We start from the raw sequence: 20360 nt of genomic DNA, 5'->3' as shown, positions 1-20360 counted from the left end.
CCGGCTAAATTGTCGATTCGGTCCAATGTGCACACTAGACAACGGACTAGCATGCAACGCCCAGTGGCACAGTCGGAAAACATTCCTCTCGAAAAGTTTTCGGCCTGAGGCGGGAATTGAACCCACACTCCTTAGCACGATGCGGCTAAATGCCTCGGTGACACTAACCGCACGGCTACGAAGCCCACAATTTTTGCCAATGAACAGTTCGGATTCCGCCATGGACATTCGACCACTCATAAACTTTTACGTGTAACAAATTTGATCCGCTCCGATAAATCTGAAGGCTATTCTACTGGTCTTGCTCTTCTAGACATAGAAAAAGCATTCGACACTGTTTGGCATGAAGGTTTGATCGTAAAATTAAAGAACTTTAATTTTCCAACATACATTGTTAAAATAATTCAAGTTATCTGTCAAATCGTACAGGGTGATTACTATTTCCTGTCAGTAAAATAAGTAATCGTAGAAAAAAGATGGTTGTATGAATTTCAATTACCAGTGCATATCCAGTATTCGACATCTATAATATTTGTCTTCACTGTACATAGATAACATATTTATTTCTTTACCTTAATTTCCAGCCACATGCGTTGTTTCATAAACATTACAGTTAACACAAATGTTATTCAGAAGCAAATATTTTAACCAAAAAAGGCATATTTTTTTCGCTTCAATTTTCCATAATCAGTCTTATGCTATTCCCTAGTAAGTCTGAAAGATTGTGGTAACATACTGTTTTAATCAGGCAAATTTTTCAGCGGCGTTTAGTCAAAAATACATATCTGTGGAAAACGTGCGTGCCAGGTGCACAACACATATGACTAAAAACTAAGGTAAATGAAAAAAAGATTTGATCTTTACTTTGTCAAAACAAACTTTCTAGATGAACAAAACAGGATGTATACTGGAAATTAAAATTCATACATACATCTTTTATCTACAATCAGTTACTTTACTGACAGGAATTAGTAATCACCCTGTACACTTCAGGTTAATTATCAGAACTCCAGGTCTGAAAGACTTCCTGCAAGAGCTGGTGTTCCCCAAGGCAGCATTTTGGGACCAATATTATACAACATTTTCACAACTGACTTACCTGAGTTACCTCAGGGATGTCAAAAGTCTTTGTTTGCGCATGACACAGGCCTTTCCGCCAAAGGACGAAGCCTGCGTGTCATCTGTAGTCGATTGCAAAAAAGTTTGGATATTTTTTCTTAATACTTGCAGAAATGGAAGATTTCTTCTAATGCTTCCAAAACTCAACTAATAATATTCCCACATAAACCTAAAGCTCTTTATTTCAAATCTTCAAGTAGACATGTTGTCACGCTGAGAGGGGTTCCAATCAATTGGTCAGATGAAGTTAAGTATCTAGGGCTCATTCTAGATAAGAATTTAACTTTCAAAAATCACAAGCCAAATCTAAAAAAATATGTAAAATGTCTATATCCACTTATTAATAGAAAATCAAAACTTTGTCTTAAGAACAAGCTTTTGATATTCAAACAAATTTTCAGGCCAGCCATGATGTATGCTATACCAATATGGACTAGCTGTTGTAATACCAGGAAGAAAGCTCTGCAGAGAATTCAAAATAAAATTTTGAAAATGATTCTGAGGCTTCCACCCTGGTATAGTACCAATGAGTTACATAGAATATCCAATGTTGAAACATTGGAACAAATGTCAAATAAAATAATCAATAATTTCAGGCAAAAATCGTTACAATCTTCTATTGCCACGATTAATGCGTTATATGTTTAGGTTAAGTTAGGTTAAGTATATTGAAAACGTTTTTTTTTTCTTATAAGCAGGTGAAATCAACTCACCTGTAAAAAATCTGAACTGCTACGGCAAATGAAATGTAATATGTTGTTAACAAAATGTTAATAAAATCTTTTGTTTTACCAAATTAGGATGATAGTGTTGTCTAATAACACAGAACACCTAGATATAAGAAATAATGAATGTAATGTTTGGAATGATACTAAAAAAACAATCATATAAATTGGTTAAGTATTGTTGGGGATATCTGAATATTACGATATGATGATTTTTGAAGTTTTCAAGATCTTTATTTGGCCAGCGTGGTACCAGACACATAAATGGGCATTACTCAAAAGAGGCTGTACCATATTGCTTAATTTATTCACAACATACTCTCAATAATGAACTGTTCCGAATAGTGAATATCCGGAAACGGTAAAAATTCTGTAGCTGGAGATATTTTCGTACACGGAGAAAATAAAGTACTCAAAAGTGAGTTCATTTCACTCAACTCGGGGGGTTCGTGCGTTAACCTAATTTTGAGTTGATGGAATAGAAATGGTTTTCATTTGCAGCCATTCGAAAAAATACCTACTGGCTAAATTTGACAACAATAGAAGAAGCTAATGAAATAGGGAGAAAAAAATAACTCAAAAATAAGTTAAAAAATACCCAAATATGGGTTTTCCGTTTTCTCAGTGTAGGTTTTGGCTACGCGTCGATCCCCCAAGGAATTACGGAATATCTCCGAATTTAGATGGTCAATGATCAATATCGACACAGATTCTAATACTAGAAGAGTTTTCTGAGAACGGTTCTATCCCGTTAGGCCGAATGCCGTTAGGCTTAAAGGGTCGTTAGGCCTAAAGGGTCATTAGGCCGAAAATTGAAAATCTAAAATGTTGCGACCGTTACGATATTATGTTAGAGTTTGAACTAAAGGAAGGCTGACAACTATGACAATCGACTAAAATTCAAATGCAGAAAATCACTTGGCGTAGTTAACGTCATGCGGTCGTGTCTTGTACACAACCCCCTCTGATTTTTCGTGGTGAAAAAATGATGTAGCCGGTAAAGACCTAAATCGAACCTCCTCTTGTTGGTAGTAAAATTGAACAGTTCAACATAAGTAGATGATTGACGAATATGTGGAATCCTATGGATTGAGGATTGATGTTACCTACTGCTTTTATAGATTTTTCTCAATAAGATTATTTTAAAATCGACATGAAATGTTTGACAAAAAAAAAACTACAATTATTTGACCTAAAATTAACGATTGTTGATTATTAATAAACGAATTGACTTCAAATTCATAGGGGAGATGCTCAGTTCTTTTGAATTTTGAATGTAAAATTGATATATTTTTATTTGTATATGCATGGTACAATTATGCACTGAATGGATTTTTTCTATTCCTCGAAAATGGCACTAAATATTGAAATTACAATAACTTTCATTTCCCTTGATGAAGGTTTTCTTAATCCTAGGTAGGGTTCCTAGTACCGACCCCTTTTGATGAGTACTGCAGTTCTACGGCACTGTAACTCTCAGTAGCAGTAAAATACCGGTACTGGAAGATTTTCTTAAATATAAAGCATACAGAATTGGATAGAAAATATGCAACTTTGAATATGAACGTCAATAAACACAAGTTTACTGAAACTTATTCTGAATTACAAGACTAACCTAATATGGTCTCATATCTTTCGAATTCAGTATTGATTTTTTTTAAGTTAATAACGGTAAAAGACAGACCGTGGCTGTACGTGTGAATAATGAATAACTTCAGAAGGGTACTTTGAACGGAATCAAGCACCAACCTAACGCTACCAGTTGAAGAGGGTTGCCACAGTTTCATTGACATGGTCACAATAGCATACAATTATGCGGGATTAAATTATTGAGCAAACTCAATTTGTCACAGATTAGTTTGGGAAGAATTCTTTTACAGTTCTACTGAAATCGAAATGCCTATGCGCAACATTCGAAATGCCTAATAAGAAGGATAGTTTTGATTATATTATTGCATTATATACTAGAATTGTGGCCTTGAAAACTGTTGTCTCCTTACAATTAAGATCATTTGTGTGTTGCAAGTACATTGTCAGACTGAGAAGTTCATTCTGATGGGCTAAATTTGATGATAGAGAAATCGAGAATTGTAACTACTTAAAAATTGCATTAAATTTCCAAAAAAATCCTACTACAGTCTACAACATAACCCCTAGTTTCAAAAATAAACTCGCATTCGCTTAAACAGAATCACAATTGCCTAAAATCATAAATGCTGATACTCTCCAATGTCGTAAATTGGCGGCATCGAGCCCATCACGTTGCTCCGGTCCCACAGATGCGAATAGGCCGACAGCTGCCCCAGAGCCTTGTTGCTTCCGGCGGGGATGTTCATCAGGTTGCTGTTCCTCGTCGACAGCGGTTGCGGTTGGTGGTCGATTCCGAGGCCGGGCACTCCACTGCCACCACTACTACCAATGGGTTGACCTCCCGGGCCGGAAAGTGTGCCACCGCTGCCGGGAATTCCTCCGCCGAGTCCTCCCGGACCCAGATGGAGACTTTGTGCTGAGCCACTGCCACCGTGAATTTGCTGCGGGCCGCCTGCGGAACCGGGCATACCCAGGCTGGGCCCATCCATATCCGAGTCGCTGGAGGAGTCCAGGTGCTGTTTGTCCGATTCGCCGGTGCTGTAATGAGAAAAATGAGAAGAAAAATATAATGCAATATAATTACAACTGCAACTATCAATAAAAATGGAAAATCTTAACAATTCCATTCAACTCTCGAATATAATAAGAAAAAATGGTGCCGAATTCTTTGAAATCTCAACAAGCTCTGGTGCCTAGGAGGTGATCGAAAGGTGGAAGCAGCACTACGATGAACATTTGACCAAAATTCAGACTACGTGGGCGCAACTCAGCGAGAAAAAAAAACTCGGACGTTATGTTGGACAAGTGGTAATTAACCTGCTCCTACTTTGAAGGAAATTTACATCAAGTAAGGAACAACAAGGCAGCTGGAGAATAGAGTATCAGAAAAGAACTCATCAAAACAGACTCGCTTGCTAGTTGTCAAGCTAGTTGTATCGATTGATACTTATTATCTGGAAGACAGAACAGTTAACGGAATCATATAAGCAACAAGGAATATGGCACGATCGAATGTAGAGCAACTCAGAATCCCCTGTTTTGAGAAGGGACCCTGAGATACTATATGTTCTGAAATGCCAAGCAAAGAATATTTTGAAAAACCCCTAGAATCACAAGCAAACACCTAAGATCATGTTGAATATTTTCGGGTTTGGCGATACGGAAATTTGGGTGCATAAAGATAATTCAAAATAAAAACGATGAGACTGTTAATGTTTCAATAATTCAAATAAGGATCTCGAAAACTTGGAAAACCCTTTAAAAAATATTTGCAACAAACCCTGACAAAAAACTTGGAGAAGTTTCTGGTGAAATCCCTGCAAGGAAACTCATGGAAAAATTCTTGGTAGCAAATCCCTGAAGTGTCTTCTGATGGGATACTAACAGAATATATTTGAAAGATATATTCATTTTTTTAATCTCTGGACAAAACCATGAAATAGTTTCTGGACGAATCCTTGGAAAAAATAATGAAGAATCAGGAAACATACTCGAACAACCAGAAAGGAAATCGCCAGAACAAATTACCCCGGAAAAAGCGTATAATTTGTCGGCAAAGTTGTGTATGAAGAAATTTGTTTTTTTTTTGTGCTGGAGTTTTGGGAGAACTCTTCCAAGAATCCTTGCACAAATGTTTGATATAATATTTGTGCTAATAAAAGCTTGCTTGGAAGATGTTCTGGAGAAAACTTTTAAGAAAGCCTTTAGAAATATAGGAAAGACATCTTGTGGGCATAATTGTGAGTATTACTGAAAGAGGTTTGGAATGAAACCTACAAATATATCGAAGAGGTAATCGTTGCGGAATCTCAAGAGAAATTTTTGGGCGAATCCATTATGAAACGCATTGAGCATTTCCTAGAAGAACTCCTGGAGTATTACATAAAGAAGTATAATGAAATATCCCAAAGAAATAGTTTGTCAAGTTCTTAAAGTGGCTCTTAAACGAATCTCTGATTTAGTTCAAAACATCACAAACAAGATTTTTAAATAAATTTTTCGTTGAAAAAATTTTGAAGGATACTTTATTACTCTACTTGAAAACTTTTGGAGATAGACATATACAGAAATTCCATGAAAAACCGATCTAGTGGGTCTCCGAATTCCGTGCAAATTTGCTATTTTGTTCCTTATCCGAAATAAGGATACACGTATTTTTGGATTTTTTGATTAGGGTGACCATTTCCAAAATGGGGTGACCAGAAAAATCGCGATTTTGCAAAATTTTTATTTAAAAAAAAATTATAACTTTTGAACTGTTTGACCGATTTTCAATCTTTTTAGACGAAGTAAAGGCTAAAGATTTTGAATTTTCGGGAAAAAATATAAAATTTTACAAAAACTGTGTTTTTTACATGGAAAAACTCAATAGTTTCCGTTTTTTCGTGTTTTGAAGGCCTCGGGACCAAGGGGGTTATTGCTGCTCTCATTTTTTCTTAAAAGTTCAGAAAATTTTACGTAAACTGTCAAATTTTCAGCGATGTATGTTTTTTAGTTTTTGAGATATATTTTTTTGAATATAAAAAATCAGTCATTTTTCATCGGCACACACTGTAGATCTCAGCGCATTAGATTTGTAATGTTTAAAAAAAAATCATAACTTTTGAACAGCTCAACCGATATCCAATATTTTTTTATGGAATAAAAGCTTACGGTCTCAATTTTCCAGAAAAAATAGAAAACTTTGAAAAAAAAAAATTTACATTAAAATATATGAGAATTTCTAAAAAAAACTAGAATTTTTTATATTTTTTCACGTTTAAACATATGTTTATCAGATTTTTCAATTTTGTCTGAATAGTTGAAATTTTAAGCTTTCATTCCATACAAAAAGATTGGAAATCGGTTAAGCTGTTCAAAAGTTATAATTTTTTTTTAAACATTACAAATCTAATGCGCTGAGACCTACGGTGTGTGCCGATAAAAAATGACTGATTTTTTATTTAAAAAAAAAAAAAAATATATCTCAAAAACTAAAACACATACATCGATGAAAATTTGAAAGTATACGTAAAATTTTCTGAACTTTCAAGAAAAAATGAGAACAGCGATAGCCCCTTTGGTCCCGAGGCCTTAAAAAAACACAAAAAACGGAAACTATTGAGTTTTTTCATGTAAAAAACACAATTTTTGTGAAGCGCATCATGATCAATTTACATGCGGTATTATAGGCGATATTTTTCTTATGCATATGAAAGGAGAAGAGATCTCTGAACTCCTAATTATACATCATTTTTTCCAACATACACAGTACAATCTTACTGATTAAAACTTGAGATAATAATACTACACAATATATACATCAATACCAATACTAAAATAACCCAAACTCGAGTGGGAGTTTATAACTGAACCAGTTATTGACTTGGTTATCATGTTATTTCATTGGCAGATTGTTGTTATTATTTTCTTTCATTAGAATTCTTCATTTAATAAAACTGGTCAGCTCAATAATAAGTTTTGTAATCAATTATCCATCCGCTCGGGAAGAGTGATAAAAAATTGCATTATGGAGAATTTATTCGAGAATTCGGTTGAAGAATCCTGAAACAACCCTCAAAGTATTTTCCTTGGATGAACAATTGATAAAAGTCGAAGAAGTATCAGTGTCAGTATTCGGGAAGAAGTCGATGGAAGAGATCCATGGATAAAAACAAGAGAGACTCTATGAAATTCGATTGAGAATTTTCTGAATAAATTTCATTCATCCTTAGTAGGGCACGTATTCATAAATTCGTTGAAGGCACGTAGGTATCCTATATCCAAGTGATCCTTTGAAAAATTCCAGAAAATAAACCGCTTGCAAAATTCTCGATGGAATCCTTGTAAAAAATTCTCGGTGAATCCCGGCGAATCGAATAATAACGTTCGAAGTAAATAGTTGAATTTCTAGTGCCGATAGCGACTGGTTTTACACCATCGATTGATGTGTTTTACAATTAGTGAAAATTCACGTGTGAAACACATAGATCGAGCTTGTAGAATGTTTTCAGTATATAAAAGAACTTACTCCGTAAATACACTGAAAACATCAAGGAGGATCAAGGATGGAGGGTGGCTGTCAAATTGGAGTAAAATTGAAAAGCCGACCACCAAGTCCAGAACTAGTTCTACACTGAAAATAATCTACACGTTCGATCCTAATTCTTTTCAACGTGGATCTGTCGTGTCGAATTGCAAGGTGAAATGACGTGTAAAATTTGTGATTCTGTGAAGGATTGACGTCGATAGACTGGTTCGATAGCAAAGTTTTTTACACATGATTTGAACGTGTTTTACAATGGCGATATCCATCACTAGTTGAACTAGTTTGCCTATCATGACAAGGACTCACATTTGCCGTCCACGCGTAACATGTTAAATGACATGTTATTTTTGGAAACACCGGGTGCACGTAATGGGTGCCTGGAATCAGAAAATCAAGCAATCGCTAATAAATCCTACTGCAAAGTTTTCGATAATTTGTAAATTAACGTGTTTTACATTTTAATTTCGATTGCCGATAGCGACTGGTTTTACACCATCGATCGATGTGTTTTACAATTAGTGAAAATTCACGTGTGAAACACATTGATCCAGCTTGTAGAATGTTTTCAGTGTAAAAATATTTATTTGCAAAACTTCATCTATTTAATGCGCTTGAAAGACATTGTTTGCTAGCCATTGTTATCTACGACGTCCTACTGCAGTGCGCTGCTGACGATTTTATCAGAAAATTCTGCCGTAATAGATCATTAAAATAACCAAAACGGCCGCTATGAAAAGCATAGATAGCGCCACCGTAGTCTTGTGTGTTTGACAGAACAGCAATGCTGTCACAATGTTAAATCCCATATACAGTGGCGCCTTTGTTTTGATGCGGTAAGCACTTGCAAAAACTACCTTCAATGATCCACTCATAAAAGAAACGTTTTCGCGAAAACGCTTTAACTATTGCTTGGTCGTTATTTTGTATGATTTTTTACATTTTAGAATCAGCTACACGTTGGTGTAGCAATAACGAGCCGCCAGTACCACCCTTGCTGAGGATGGCTTGGGATCAGCTTTTATATTTATGCAGAGACGCATGAGAAAGATAAGTATGAGAGTATCTGGACGGACGAACGTAAGATGATCGAATGGTGGAAGCAGCACTTCGATAAACACCTGAATGGTGCTGAGAGCGCAAACAATAAGGGTCAATACAAAAATCGAACGGTACATATTTTAAACATAATTATTTTACAAACTTCGGTTCCTTTCATGTGCTCTCTTCCATAAGAACTAGTTAGCCGTAAAAGTATAACCCGTGAATTATTTCAATGAATCAAACACCAAAACAAACCTCGCGTCAGCGAATTGCATATTGTTTACAACTTACGACGAGGTCTACACACGATACGCTAGTATTAGCAGCAAAATGGCATAACGTGAAAACTAACAACAAAAGACGGGCGGCAGTCCGCCAAACGAACAATGCTTCGGGTCGTGTTATTATTATAGTTTTATTATATTTATTTTTAGCGCTTGTGATGCTACAAAACCGCTTCCGCGCCCCTTTCAACTTCAACGTGGTAGCTATAAAAAGTGCCAGCGTATAAACATATGAATATTATTATAATCATCATGCTTGCCTCCTCGGTGCATCACTCAAACGTCGTCGGAAGCATGTGTTCTATCGAGGTTCGAGTTCGAGTCGTTCCGTCGTCGGTTGTTAAGCAGCGCAGATTACAAGCACGTGTGGGCCACACTACCGCCGCGCCGCCATGGTAACGCGCGGAATCCATGGCACTTTCCATGGGCGTAGCCATGATTTCCATGCATTATTGCATTAAATTCATGTTTATTTCTCTTATTTTCTTTAGTCTTACAAATATTTCCTGCTCATGTGGTCGGCCAAGGGTCTTTCAATCTTGGTTGATATATTTTGGTAATGGATATAGTTAAATTTAAATTAATCTACATTTTGGCTTCTGAAGCGCCGGTAATTTCCATGATTTCCATTAGGAGAGGATGAAATGACTCAAAAGCATTATCCACCAATTATGACAATTTTTAGCACTTTCCGGATCATTGAAGGTAACTCTTTCGGCACTTACCGCACGAGCAAAACGACGACGGCGCCACTGTATATGGATTTTAAGATTGTGACAGCATTGCTGTTCTGTCAAACACACAAGACTACGGTGGCGCATCTATGCTTTTCATAGTGGCCTTCTTTTGTTATTTTAATGATTCATTCTCCAAAACCCTCTAGGTACTCCATCGAAGGTTTTGCTTCATGGACTACTCCAAGGATTTATCCAAGATGTTTTTTTGACGTTAACTACGTCTTAAGGCAATATACTGGGTGTCAATTGAAAATCTAAAATTTTGCGACCGTCACGAAAATATGTAAGATTTTGAACGCTAATAACTCAGCCATTTATCGATAGATTTTCAATATTTTCCCACCAATCGATCGGAAATGTATACAACAATTTCCTCGAATGGAGAAAACTATTGATTATTGACAATAAACTATTGAAAATTGGGAAAATGTCGACCCCTTTCTTACGCAACCAATCACGTGCAAGCAGTTTTCCACGCTTCTTTTGCGTTCCGCTTCGCACTATAAAAGCAGACCGATTCCTGCTTCTTCGCTCATTCTTCTTTTTGCCGTCAGACTGTGAACATGGTCGGCGAGCAAGTCTCGAGTGCCTTTCGCATTCTCAGCTCAGTTTTCTATGGAACGCGAATGGAACAACAACACGCCGCCAAGACTGAAGCCGCTTGTTGAAGCGCCCATCGTCATCGCCACCGCAAACCTCATCGGGCGAGGAGGATTTCTACCAGTGCACCGTCAAAATGTGTCCGTGTTACGCAAATTCAACAATTCGATCGGCCCTTTCCAGAGCCAACAAATGTGTTTTAAAGAGTTGATTGTGTAATATTCTTTAATTTCTTCGAGATGGCTGAAGAAAATCGACCAAAGCCGCCAAAATGTGTCCGTGTTACGCAAATTCAACAATTTAATCGGCCCTTTCCAGAGCCAACAAATGTGTTTTAAAGAGTTAATTGTGTAATATTCCCTAGTGTGTTTACCACATACTTGCTATAATTTCTTAATTCATCTCATAGCAGCATACAATAATTGATTTATTACGAATAAGGTACAGTGGGGGAAGTGTATCAGTGGGGTAAGTGGATCATTTGTCAATATAAAGCCTAAATACTTGGATATGTTGAATGTTTTCGCACCATTGCTTCGTTTTAGGTTATATTCTTACGCCCACACTGATACTATTGCAAAACTGGTACTACACGTACACTAACACAAGCAAACTTGTTAGCTGCAAAAAGTAATTAATTTGAAAATTGTTTTCCATCAATCAAAAATCCATTGTATCTCTGTCTAAAATCAAATTTTATTATTTTTTCGACACATGGTGAGCATTTCAGTTCTAATTGAATGAATCACAATGAAAAATATGTCATTTTTATGTATAAATACAAATATATTGGACATGGTACACTTACCCCTACTTTTTAGTGGGGTGGGGTAAGTGGATCAAGAATAATTATCATTTATTGGCAGACTGTTTAGGAGAATTTTAATAAGCTTTAATACCCGCAAATGTTGTTTTCCTTTATTTTGTTCCATTCCCAGCTTGAATTTGTTAAATTGACCATAGAAAATTTGAATTATTCCACCTAAAAGTTATTTTAACCTTTCTGGTATAAAAAAAAAAGAATAATAATTTCAAAATTCACACGAAATTTTTCGTGGTTTATCTATGCTGAGTTGTAAAAGAGCAAAATATACTAATTTTCCAATCGAAAGCATAGTCTCGTACATTATTTGACCATATAAATTGTTCTAGACAGATGATACACATATATTCATAAATAAAACAGAAGGATTTCACAACTACCGAAAAGCTAAACATTACATATAATTTGCAATTGGATTAGATGGACAAATTGATGTGAAGATTTGCGAAAAAGTTACACGTCTTCTCAGTGAGAATCGAACTCACGACTCCCCGATCTCTAGTTGGGGCGCGTTAACCACTACGCCATGAGAGGACTCATGAACGCAGAAGTTAACCTGAATTCGATTTCAGCTCAATAATCACGTGGAAGCCCACACAATAGAAACCTCAGCCAGCGCAGTTGCTGGCTAGTGTAGTGTGCTATTCCTATATCTAAAAAACAATGCGCTCTCGGGCTAGGCATTGGATATATATAGAAAGCGTTGTGTTTGGATGGGCATCTAATTCTTCCGAAAGAGGTGCACTTTGCGAAAGAGGACCACGTGATTATTGAGCTGAAATCGAATTCAGGTTAACTTCTGCGTTCATGAGTCCTCTCATGGCGTAGTGGTTAACGCGCCCCAACTAGAGATCGGGGAGTCGTGAGTTCGATTCTCACTGAGAAGACGTGTAACTTTTTCGCAAATCTTCACATCAATTTGTCCATCTAATCCAATTGCAAATTATATGTAATGTTTAGCTTTTCGGTAGTTGTTAAACTTCCACTCGGCTGGTTGGCCGTAAACCACGATTCATAATTAAAACAAGTATTTATCGAGCAACGGACTCATGTTCCGTAACCGGTCGTTTGAGAACGTCGCGACCCATTGGAAGCCCACACAATAGAAACCTCAGCCAGCGCAGTTGCTGGCTAGTGTAGTGTGCTATTCCTATATCTAAAAAACAATGCGCTCTCGGGCTAGGCATTGGATATATATAGAAAGCGTTGTGTTTGGATGGGCATCTAATTCTTCCGAAAGAGGTGCACTTTGCGAAAGAGGACCACGTGATTATTGAGCTGAAATCGAATTCAGGTTAACTTCTGCGTTCATGAGTCCTCTCATGGCGTAGTGGTTAACGCGCCCCAACTAGAGATCGGGGAGTCGTGAGTTCGATTCTCACTGAGAAGACGTGTAACTTTTTCGCAAATCTTCACATCAATTTGTCCATCTAATCCAATTGCAAATTATATGTAATGTTTAGCTTTTCGGTAGTTGTTAAACTTCCACTCGGCTGGTTGGCCGTAAACCACGATTCATAATTAAAACAAGTAGAAGGATTTCAGTTTGTTATTCAAAAGTAAATACTATACTATATACTAATATTTTTAAACCAAGAGTGCTTTTCGAAAATATCGTTAGGAATAATCCTACAATACTTCTGTATAACTTATGCGTATAAATGGATGAATTTTATCCAAATTTTTCTAGTTACAATGTTTTTTTTTGTTCTAATTAGTATGAACTAATATAAACATATTTTTTATTATATTTTGATTAAATAAAATAACTTTTTAAGTTTAAAGTAATAAAATGTAACATTACTAGCACTAATAACAAGTGCGAGGGTAATATCATTCTTATTAAACATAATCATACTACATTTGTTTCGAGAACAGATTTTTTTTTAATGGTGATCCACTTACCCCACCATGGTGCGGCAAATGGATCATTTGGCGCAAATTTTTAAGTCTCTCATTCTCAATTTATAACAATCAGAAAAATCGAAATAAATGACGATTTGAAGTATAATAGTCCCTTATTTGTTATCAACAGAAAAAAGTTTGAGTTAAACTATTCACGTTAGCTGTACATAACAATGAAGTTAACTATTGATTTTTCTGTATCCACTTACCCCACGGTACCTTAATTGACAATACGGCAATTTGAGGATGTTTCCGAGGACGCTGCTGCAGTGCCGTCGGGATGCAATAACAGCATAATGTTCATCTTGTACATCCCTTACCCAGACATCAGTTTCATATAGCCTATTTCCCAGATAAGAAAACGAAGAATTTGAAAGGAGGAGCATCACCTGCTATTCTAAGGGTATAAAGCATCCCTTCTTCGTTGAATTCGGTTTCATTCTGTTTTCGCTTTCGATCTGGTAAGAGCTCCTCCAAACCTGCTCAGCTCCTCGCTACCAGAGGCAAGCTGTTTGTACGAGATGGCTGAAGAAAATCGACCAAAGCCGCTTGTTGAAGCGCTCATCGCCATCCGCACCGCAAATCTCATCGGGCGAGGAGGACGCAACCAGTGCGCCGTCAAAATGTGTCCGTGTTACGCAAATTCAACAAATCAATCGGCCCTTTTCAGAGCCAACAAATGTGTTTTAAAGAGTTGATTGTGTAATATTCCTTAATTTGTTCGAGATGGCTGAAGAAAATCGACTAAAGCCGCCGAAATGTGTCCGTGTTACGCAAATTCAACAATTCAATCGGCCCTTTCCAGAGCCAACACATGTGTTTTAAAGAGTTAATTGTGTAACATTCCCTAATGTGTTTACCACATACTTGCTATAATTTCTTAATTCATCTCATAGCAGCATACAATAATTGATTTATTACGAATAATTGACAATACGGCAATTTGAGGATGTTTCTGAGGACGCTGCTGCTGTGCCGTTGAAATGCAATATATTGACGTTAACTACGTCTTACGGCAATATACTGGGTGTCAATTGAAAATCTATAATGTTGCGACCGTTACGATATTATGTTAGAGTTTGAACTAAAGGAAGGCTGAAACTATGACAATCGACTAAAATTCAAATGCAGAAAATCACTTGGCGTAGTTAACGTCATGCGGTCGTGTCTTGTACACAACCCCCCCTGATTTTTTAATTGCACAAAACGAAACAGAATCTTGTTTTTCATTGAAGAATTGGGCCTAAGATGCAGCTTTCTTTGTTTTTGTCAACATTCGCGAGGAAGAAAGAGAGTATCGAGTGATTTTTGGTTGAAAGAATAATCGATCTACTCTATTTTTGGCATAGTAAACTCAAAATTTAGGTAGTTTTCTTTTCCGTGTGTGGTTGTTCCTTTAAGAATTTTGGGCAGCTCTTTTGCAAGATCCACCGAGGAATCTGACGAAATCTTTGAATAATCTTTGGCAAAAGCCCCTCTGCCACCCTTTGGCTACGTCCATGTTTCGTTGTACCAACATAATCCACCACGTAGTAGCCGGAGCTCGGCCACCATCAAACTTCCGTGAGTTACCACACTCAACTCGATCCTCTTTGCACACAAGCATACTTCGACGAGCTGATGTTGGTGAGTTCCCCGCACAACAGCTGCCATCCCGCTTGCACTCGTCAAGTACCCGCTGCTGCTCTTGTGTGTGGTTCACCAAAGTGCGCATCTAGACCCATCAACCGTCCGACCGATCCAAGAGGCGAAGCAGCGCAGCCTGTCGGTGTACACTCGCACCATTCAGCCCATTTAATGGGGTATCAAATATCACCCGAGATGTACACTCGAATGCTCAATTTCCTTGCCGCACCGCGCGCGCCCACCCTCATAGTGGAATATGTTGGACTTGGATTTGGACGAGCGCGCGTTTCGTGAACCTGGCTGGCTGGCGGGCGAGGAAAGTGCGGTGTGTATGAATTTTAGCATTCGTTTGTTAGACGTCGTCACGGCTTTTGGCCTGATGCACAGAGGAATAACAAGATAGATTCATGGCTCTAAATACAAAATTCAAAATGATGACACGTAGATTTTTTTAAATCAAATTTGTTATAGAAAACTAATATTTTTTATAACAATCAAAATAAGTTTGACTTTAAAAACTACGAAAACATAATTTTTTACAAGCAAACATTTAAATCAAAATTCAAAACAAATATATGAACTTTTTTCGAAATCAAATTGATTTACCTATCCAGTGAATAAATTATAGTAGATATATAAATCTTTAATCACCTTCAAAATTTCGTTTACCTTAAAAACTACGAAAAAACACAATTTGTTCAATCCTTCATAAGTTGAAATGGTTCCCGAACAAACTGATCGATTCATTTATTCTCTTTAAATTCTTATGTAGTGAGGATTATGATGTCCCTATTTGGGTTACGCCTTTGAATCATGTAAACTATTTTCAACCAGTTACTAGTACTAGACTCTATTTTATAATTTTGCCATTGCCCGTTTTATTAAGATAAATTATATCCCGAGAGTCATCACATTTCAATTGCAACTCATTTTAAAGGTGTTCAAAGCTAATGATATTGGAAGTTATTTTTTTAGATCAAGGCCTCGGACGAAGTTATTTGCGAAACTATTTATTTGAATACTAGTTATTCATTATGTTCGGGATTTGAGTCAAGGCGTTGGTAATATGTGACGTAATGAGGTCAGTGTTCGGCATTTGAAGCAAAATGTAGCTCAATAATTTTGCCTTAAAAATGATGATTAATAGTGTTTTGTCCTTAATTTTATCAGCACACTCAACAGTTTACAGTTGAATCTAGCAAAGCAAATATTTTTTTCACTAATATCTGCTGATTCATGGTTATTATGAGCGTTTTAAGTCACTAAGCCTTGAGTGTTCAAAATATGAGTAACACGTCTACATTTTCTGCATTTTTATTACGATTCTTAGCATAGCAAAATTTCAATACCGTTCGGTCTCAAATTCCAAACATGACTCATATTCCGAACACTCGACTTTTAGCAATGATTTTCCAATGAAATCTTCGAAATTTATTCATACAATGGTTATTTCATTCACAGTTCATGTCCTCTATATTTAACACTTCAGTCGTCGCGCTGTTGTATTTTGTACAACACTACTGAAAAAAACCTCGCTTTTCGTTCACAACAGCAGCGTGGTGGTTCAAAAAAATGTTTTACCTTGTGTTTGAATTCTTCAAAGATTATCTCCAGCGCTCGTATTTATACAAGCATAGTATCATGATAATTAGAGAAAGCTCCTCGTCTTTCCCCAGGAATTTCTCTCGAGATTTCTTTTATATTCCTCTAGATATTTCTTAAACGTGTTTCTCCAATTGTTCCTGAAATTATTCTTTAAATAGTTCCTGGGAGTACATCAAAGTTCTCCAGAGATTCCTCAACAAAATATTAAGGTATTTATGGAGATGCTTCTTAGCATTATTCCATAGAAACTTAATATAGTATGCCGAATCTCGGCTTCTATTAGACGAGCAAATTTCACGAATCTCGATGATACTGAAAATCGTGTTTTGTTACTAAGCAACCTGACAATTTGCTAGTTAAATAATGCTTAAAATTGAAAGGAGCGAGATTCACACAGCATTCTTCAATACTATTTCACACGAGATTCTTAATACTTCAAAAATTACGTTTTGTTGAAGCTTTCATAGGATATTCTTGATGAAGTTCGCCAGGATTCATAAAAATATGTTTTTCTATTATTTCGATGTACGATGTATGGTTTAGATTCCTTCAGAAATTTATCTAATTTCCCTTCTGAGTTTTTTTTTGTTGAAAAATTTCTATGCTTTATCAACGGACAATACGTCCAATAGGATGCATCTGACGAGATTTTCAAGAATTTGGCCAGGAATTGCACCAAGAACATTTTGAAACATTTAATCATCCCATAGGTATAAGACAAATTTCTGAGATTTATTCACGACTTCATGTAATTTATGAATACTTCTGCACTAAGAACACACCAAAAAAATAATCCATGGAAACTAAAGAAAATTTCTTGGTTTTTTGGCTGTTCGAAATATTTTTACAAACATTCCAGGTCAAATCATTGAAAACATGTTCAAAACGCTTCTGGATGAGTTTTAAAATATTCTTTAGGAAAATGTGGAAATTTTTGTTTATGCTATTTCAATGGAGTTTCTAAAATAAAATAGAGGAATTTTAATACTAAAGAGCTTCTTAGGAATTTTGGTGTTCTGGGAAAAATTCATAGATAATTTAACGATCCTGTATAACTAGGAACTCAGGTTGATTCCGTTTGTCTTACTGGGCAAAGCAAAATTTCCAATCAAAGGGACCACAACGAATCGAATCTTCAGAATTTTTCCAATAGGTTAGGCTCCACGTTTTTTTTATAGACCCATCACTCAACATTCAAACATGACGCGTTTGGACTTCACTTTGCATACTATGAAAAAATAGGGAGGATATCTTGCATAGTTTTATGTTTCATGCAAAAAGGGTGCAGAGGTAGTGTATAATGATCGTTTGGCGTGAAAATCGTGAATTAAGTGTTAAGAATCGATATTGCCAATATGGAGGGCAGGGGCTCTGTTAAAAAAAACCTGGCTACGTCCATGTCCGTTGCCCCCTTAAAAGTGCATGCAACCTTGTAACACGTCAAAATTAGAAAAACAGGAACAAAATAAAATGACCCGATTTTGTTAGTTTCCCCATTTTGTCAGCCTAAAATTCATCGAGGGGTTTTGTCATTTTGGCAATCGGGTCCTCGTTGTATCAGTTTAGCAGTGTCAATTTACTGCGTAACGCATTTTGTATCAACCCAGTAAACACACCATCGTTTATGATGGGATATAAGAGTACAAATGTGGAGGCGATATTCGTACATCTTGCACGCAGCCTTATGGCGCATGTACGTATATCGCCTCCACATTTGTACTCTTATGCGCTATCGTATACGAGTTTGTGTTTACTGGGAATATTATTGTATGAGCCGTAACGATACCTCTTCCCCCTTCAAGCGTTACGTAATTTATGAACGGCGTCTTTTACCCTTTAACCCGGTACTATTCGGAATATGAGTCATGTTTGAAACTTGAGACCAAATTGTATTGAACCTAATATTGTCAACATACTTTCCAAAGCAGATCTGCCAATAGAAACTGTCAGGTACTGGCAACATTGTTTTCAGATTTCCCGAGGGAGGGAAAGAGAGCGATTTTGTGATAACGTCACCGTGCAATGGTCAATGGAGTTCTGGCAGCACTGGAAGCAATCGGCTGCTCTTTCAAGTCGCGGCGCGATTAAATTATAATAGCCATGTTTTTGAAGGCAGATAAACAGAGAAATTCGGTGAAATGGTGAAAGTGCATAGCAGATATCTGGATGGAAGTGGAATCTAACAAAAGAAAATAGTGCAGTTCAAGTTATATGCAAAATTCCGATTGCCTTTTCACAACGGTGATACGGGGATAGATAGCGCCATATTTTTTTTTCCCTTCCAGTGAGAGTGGGTGAGGTGAGAGACGGTCACTCTGGCGGCCAGAAGTTGGAATGAAATGGGAAAAAAAGCAATAACTTATCAATGGATTGTATTGCGGTGTATTGAGTGTGAGGATAGTGAGGGGTTGTGTTACGGAATGTGGAGTGGTAGTGAAAGGGAAAGAAGATATAAAGGTTAAGTGAGCCGATGCAGTGAGGGAAGGAAAAGTAATGGAATGAATTCTGATTGTTTGAAGTAAAGAAGTTGGAAGGGTACGATTTTCAAGTATACGATGCAGTGAGCGGAGATGATAGAGGATGGATCACGGTCTGGATACTGTGAGTGGAGTGAGATCCAGTGTAGCAGCGGAGGAGAGGTCAGATACGGCTTCCAGGGGATGCAATAGAGAACACGAAAGGGAAAGGAATGGATACGTGAACATTAAGCTGCAGTTACTAATATGTGGATGAGAGAAAACAGCATACAGAAGACTCCCAAAACCACAGCAACATCAGCGAGTCAACCAAAAATAGGAAACAGATGAGGAAAGAAAACAACGGAAACCGGTGAGATCAATCCATATTTTACAAACTTTTCAAACAACTAAATACGTGCCAGAATTGAAAATTTTATTTTTAATTCTGGAAGTGTGATCTCATCTCAGATATCCAGTTGATATGGGGATGTTTTCATGCGGGGCTGGCTGTATATGAAAATGACCTCAGAATGTGTGTGTTGGAACAGCCATTCTCGAAATGGGTCATTGGAGTTGCAGCAGAGCTTTCACCTTTCATCTCCTGGGCTAAAACTATGTGCATCTATAAATATCAAAATATTAGTAAATAGGTGCACACAGATTTCTTCCATAAAAGCACTGCCGGTCAGTGGGAGGTGAATTGTACACACACACACACACACACACACACACACACACACACACACACACACACACACACACACACACACACACACACACACACACAACGTCACCGTGCAATGGTCAATACCGGTCGATTTTGGTCAGCCCAAATATTTATTAAAAATATACGAAAAACCCTGCATGTACTGTAAACTATGCTGAAACCTTATGCTCGCATTGAAAATCACGTTGGTCATCAAAACCAGTTTCAGTCACATATTCCACTTTGGTTCCAGAATTGGCCAAACACATTTATTTATTATTATAGTGGCCAAATAAGGAATACTCTGGCCAAATCAGGTGTAGAGAAGGTAAAAACACAAGGATTTTTTTCCTTTATTTTTGGGTCAATTGGGACGAATAAATGAATGTAGCTCTGACGTGGAAATGTTAGAAATGTTTCATGCTAATTTACTACGTTAAACTATGTTTAATACGCTATGGCAAAACCGGTGCGTCTACCCTAATTAAACAAAATCTGGAAATGTCTCTCGAAAAAGCTTTCGGGAAAACAGTACATTCTTGAAAACGGTTCTTTCGTTTAAAATCGTTTTCGAGGAAAAATTCATTCGAAGAAATGGTTTTGGGAGAAATG

The 20360-nt window shown here is 36.9% G+C and overlaps 1 protein-coding gene across 1 annotated transcript in view; it reads right to left on the bottom strand.

Annotated features, from left to right (window-relative positions):
* Nucleotides 1-3756: 3756 nt before the first annotated feature.
* Nucleotides 3757-20360, bottom strand: part of LOC5571581 (homeobox protein SIX1) — a 122274-nt gene continuing 105670 nt past the window's right edge. The window contains exon 6 of the mRNA XM_021851808.1: nucleotides 3757-4472. Coding sequence (XP_021707500.1) covers nucleotides 4052-4472 — 421 coding nt within the window. The 3' untranslated portion in view covers nucleotides 3757-4051. The remainder of the gene's footprint in view (nucleotides 4473-20360) is intronic.

The sequence above is a fragment of the Aedes aegypti genome, chromosome 3 (genome assembly GCF_002204515.2).
Source record: "Aedes aegypti strain LVP_AGWG chromosome 3, AaegL5.0 Primary Assembly, whole genome shotgun sequence".
Lineage (NCBI taxonomy): Eukaryota > Metazoa > Arthropoda > Insecta > Diptera > Culicidae > Aedes > Aedes aegypti.
The sequence above is the reverse complement of the archived record's forward strand: the minus strand, read 5'-3'. Positions and strand labels throughout refer to the sequence as shown.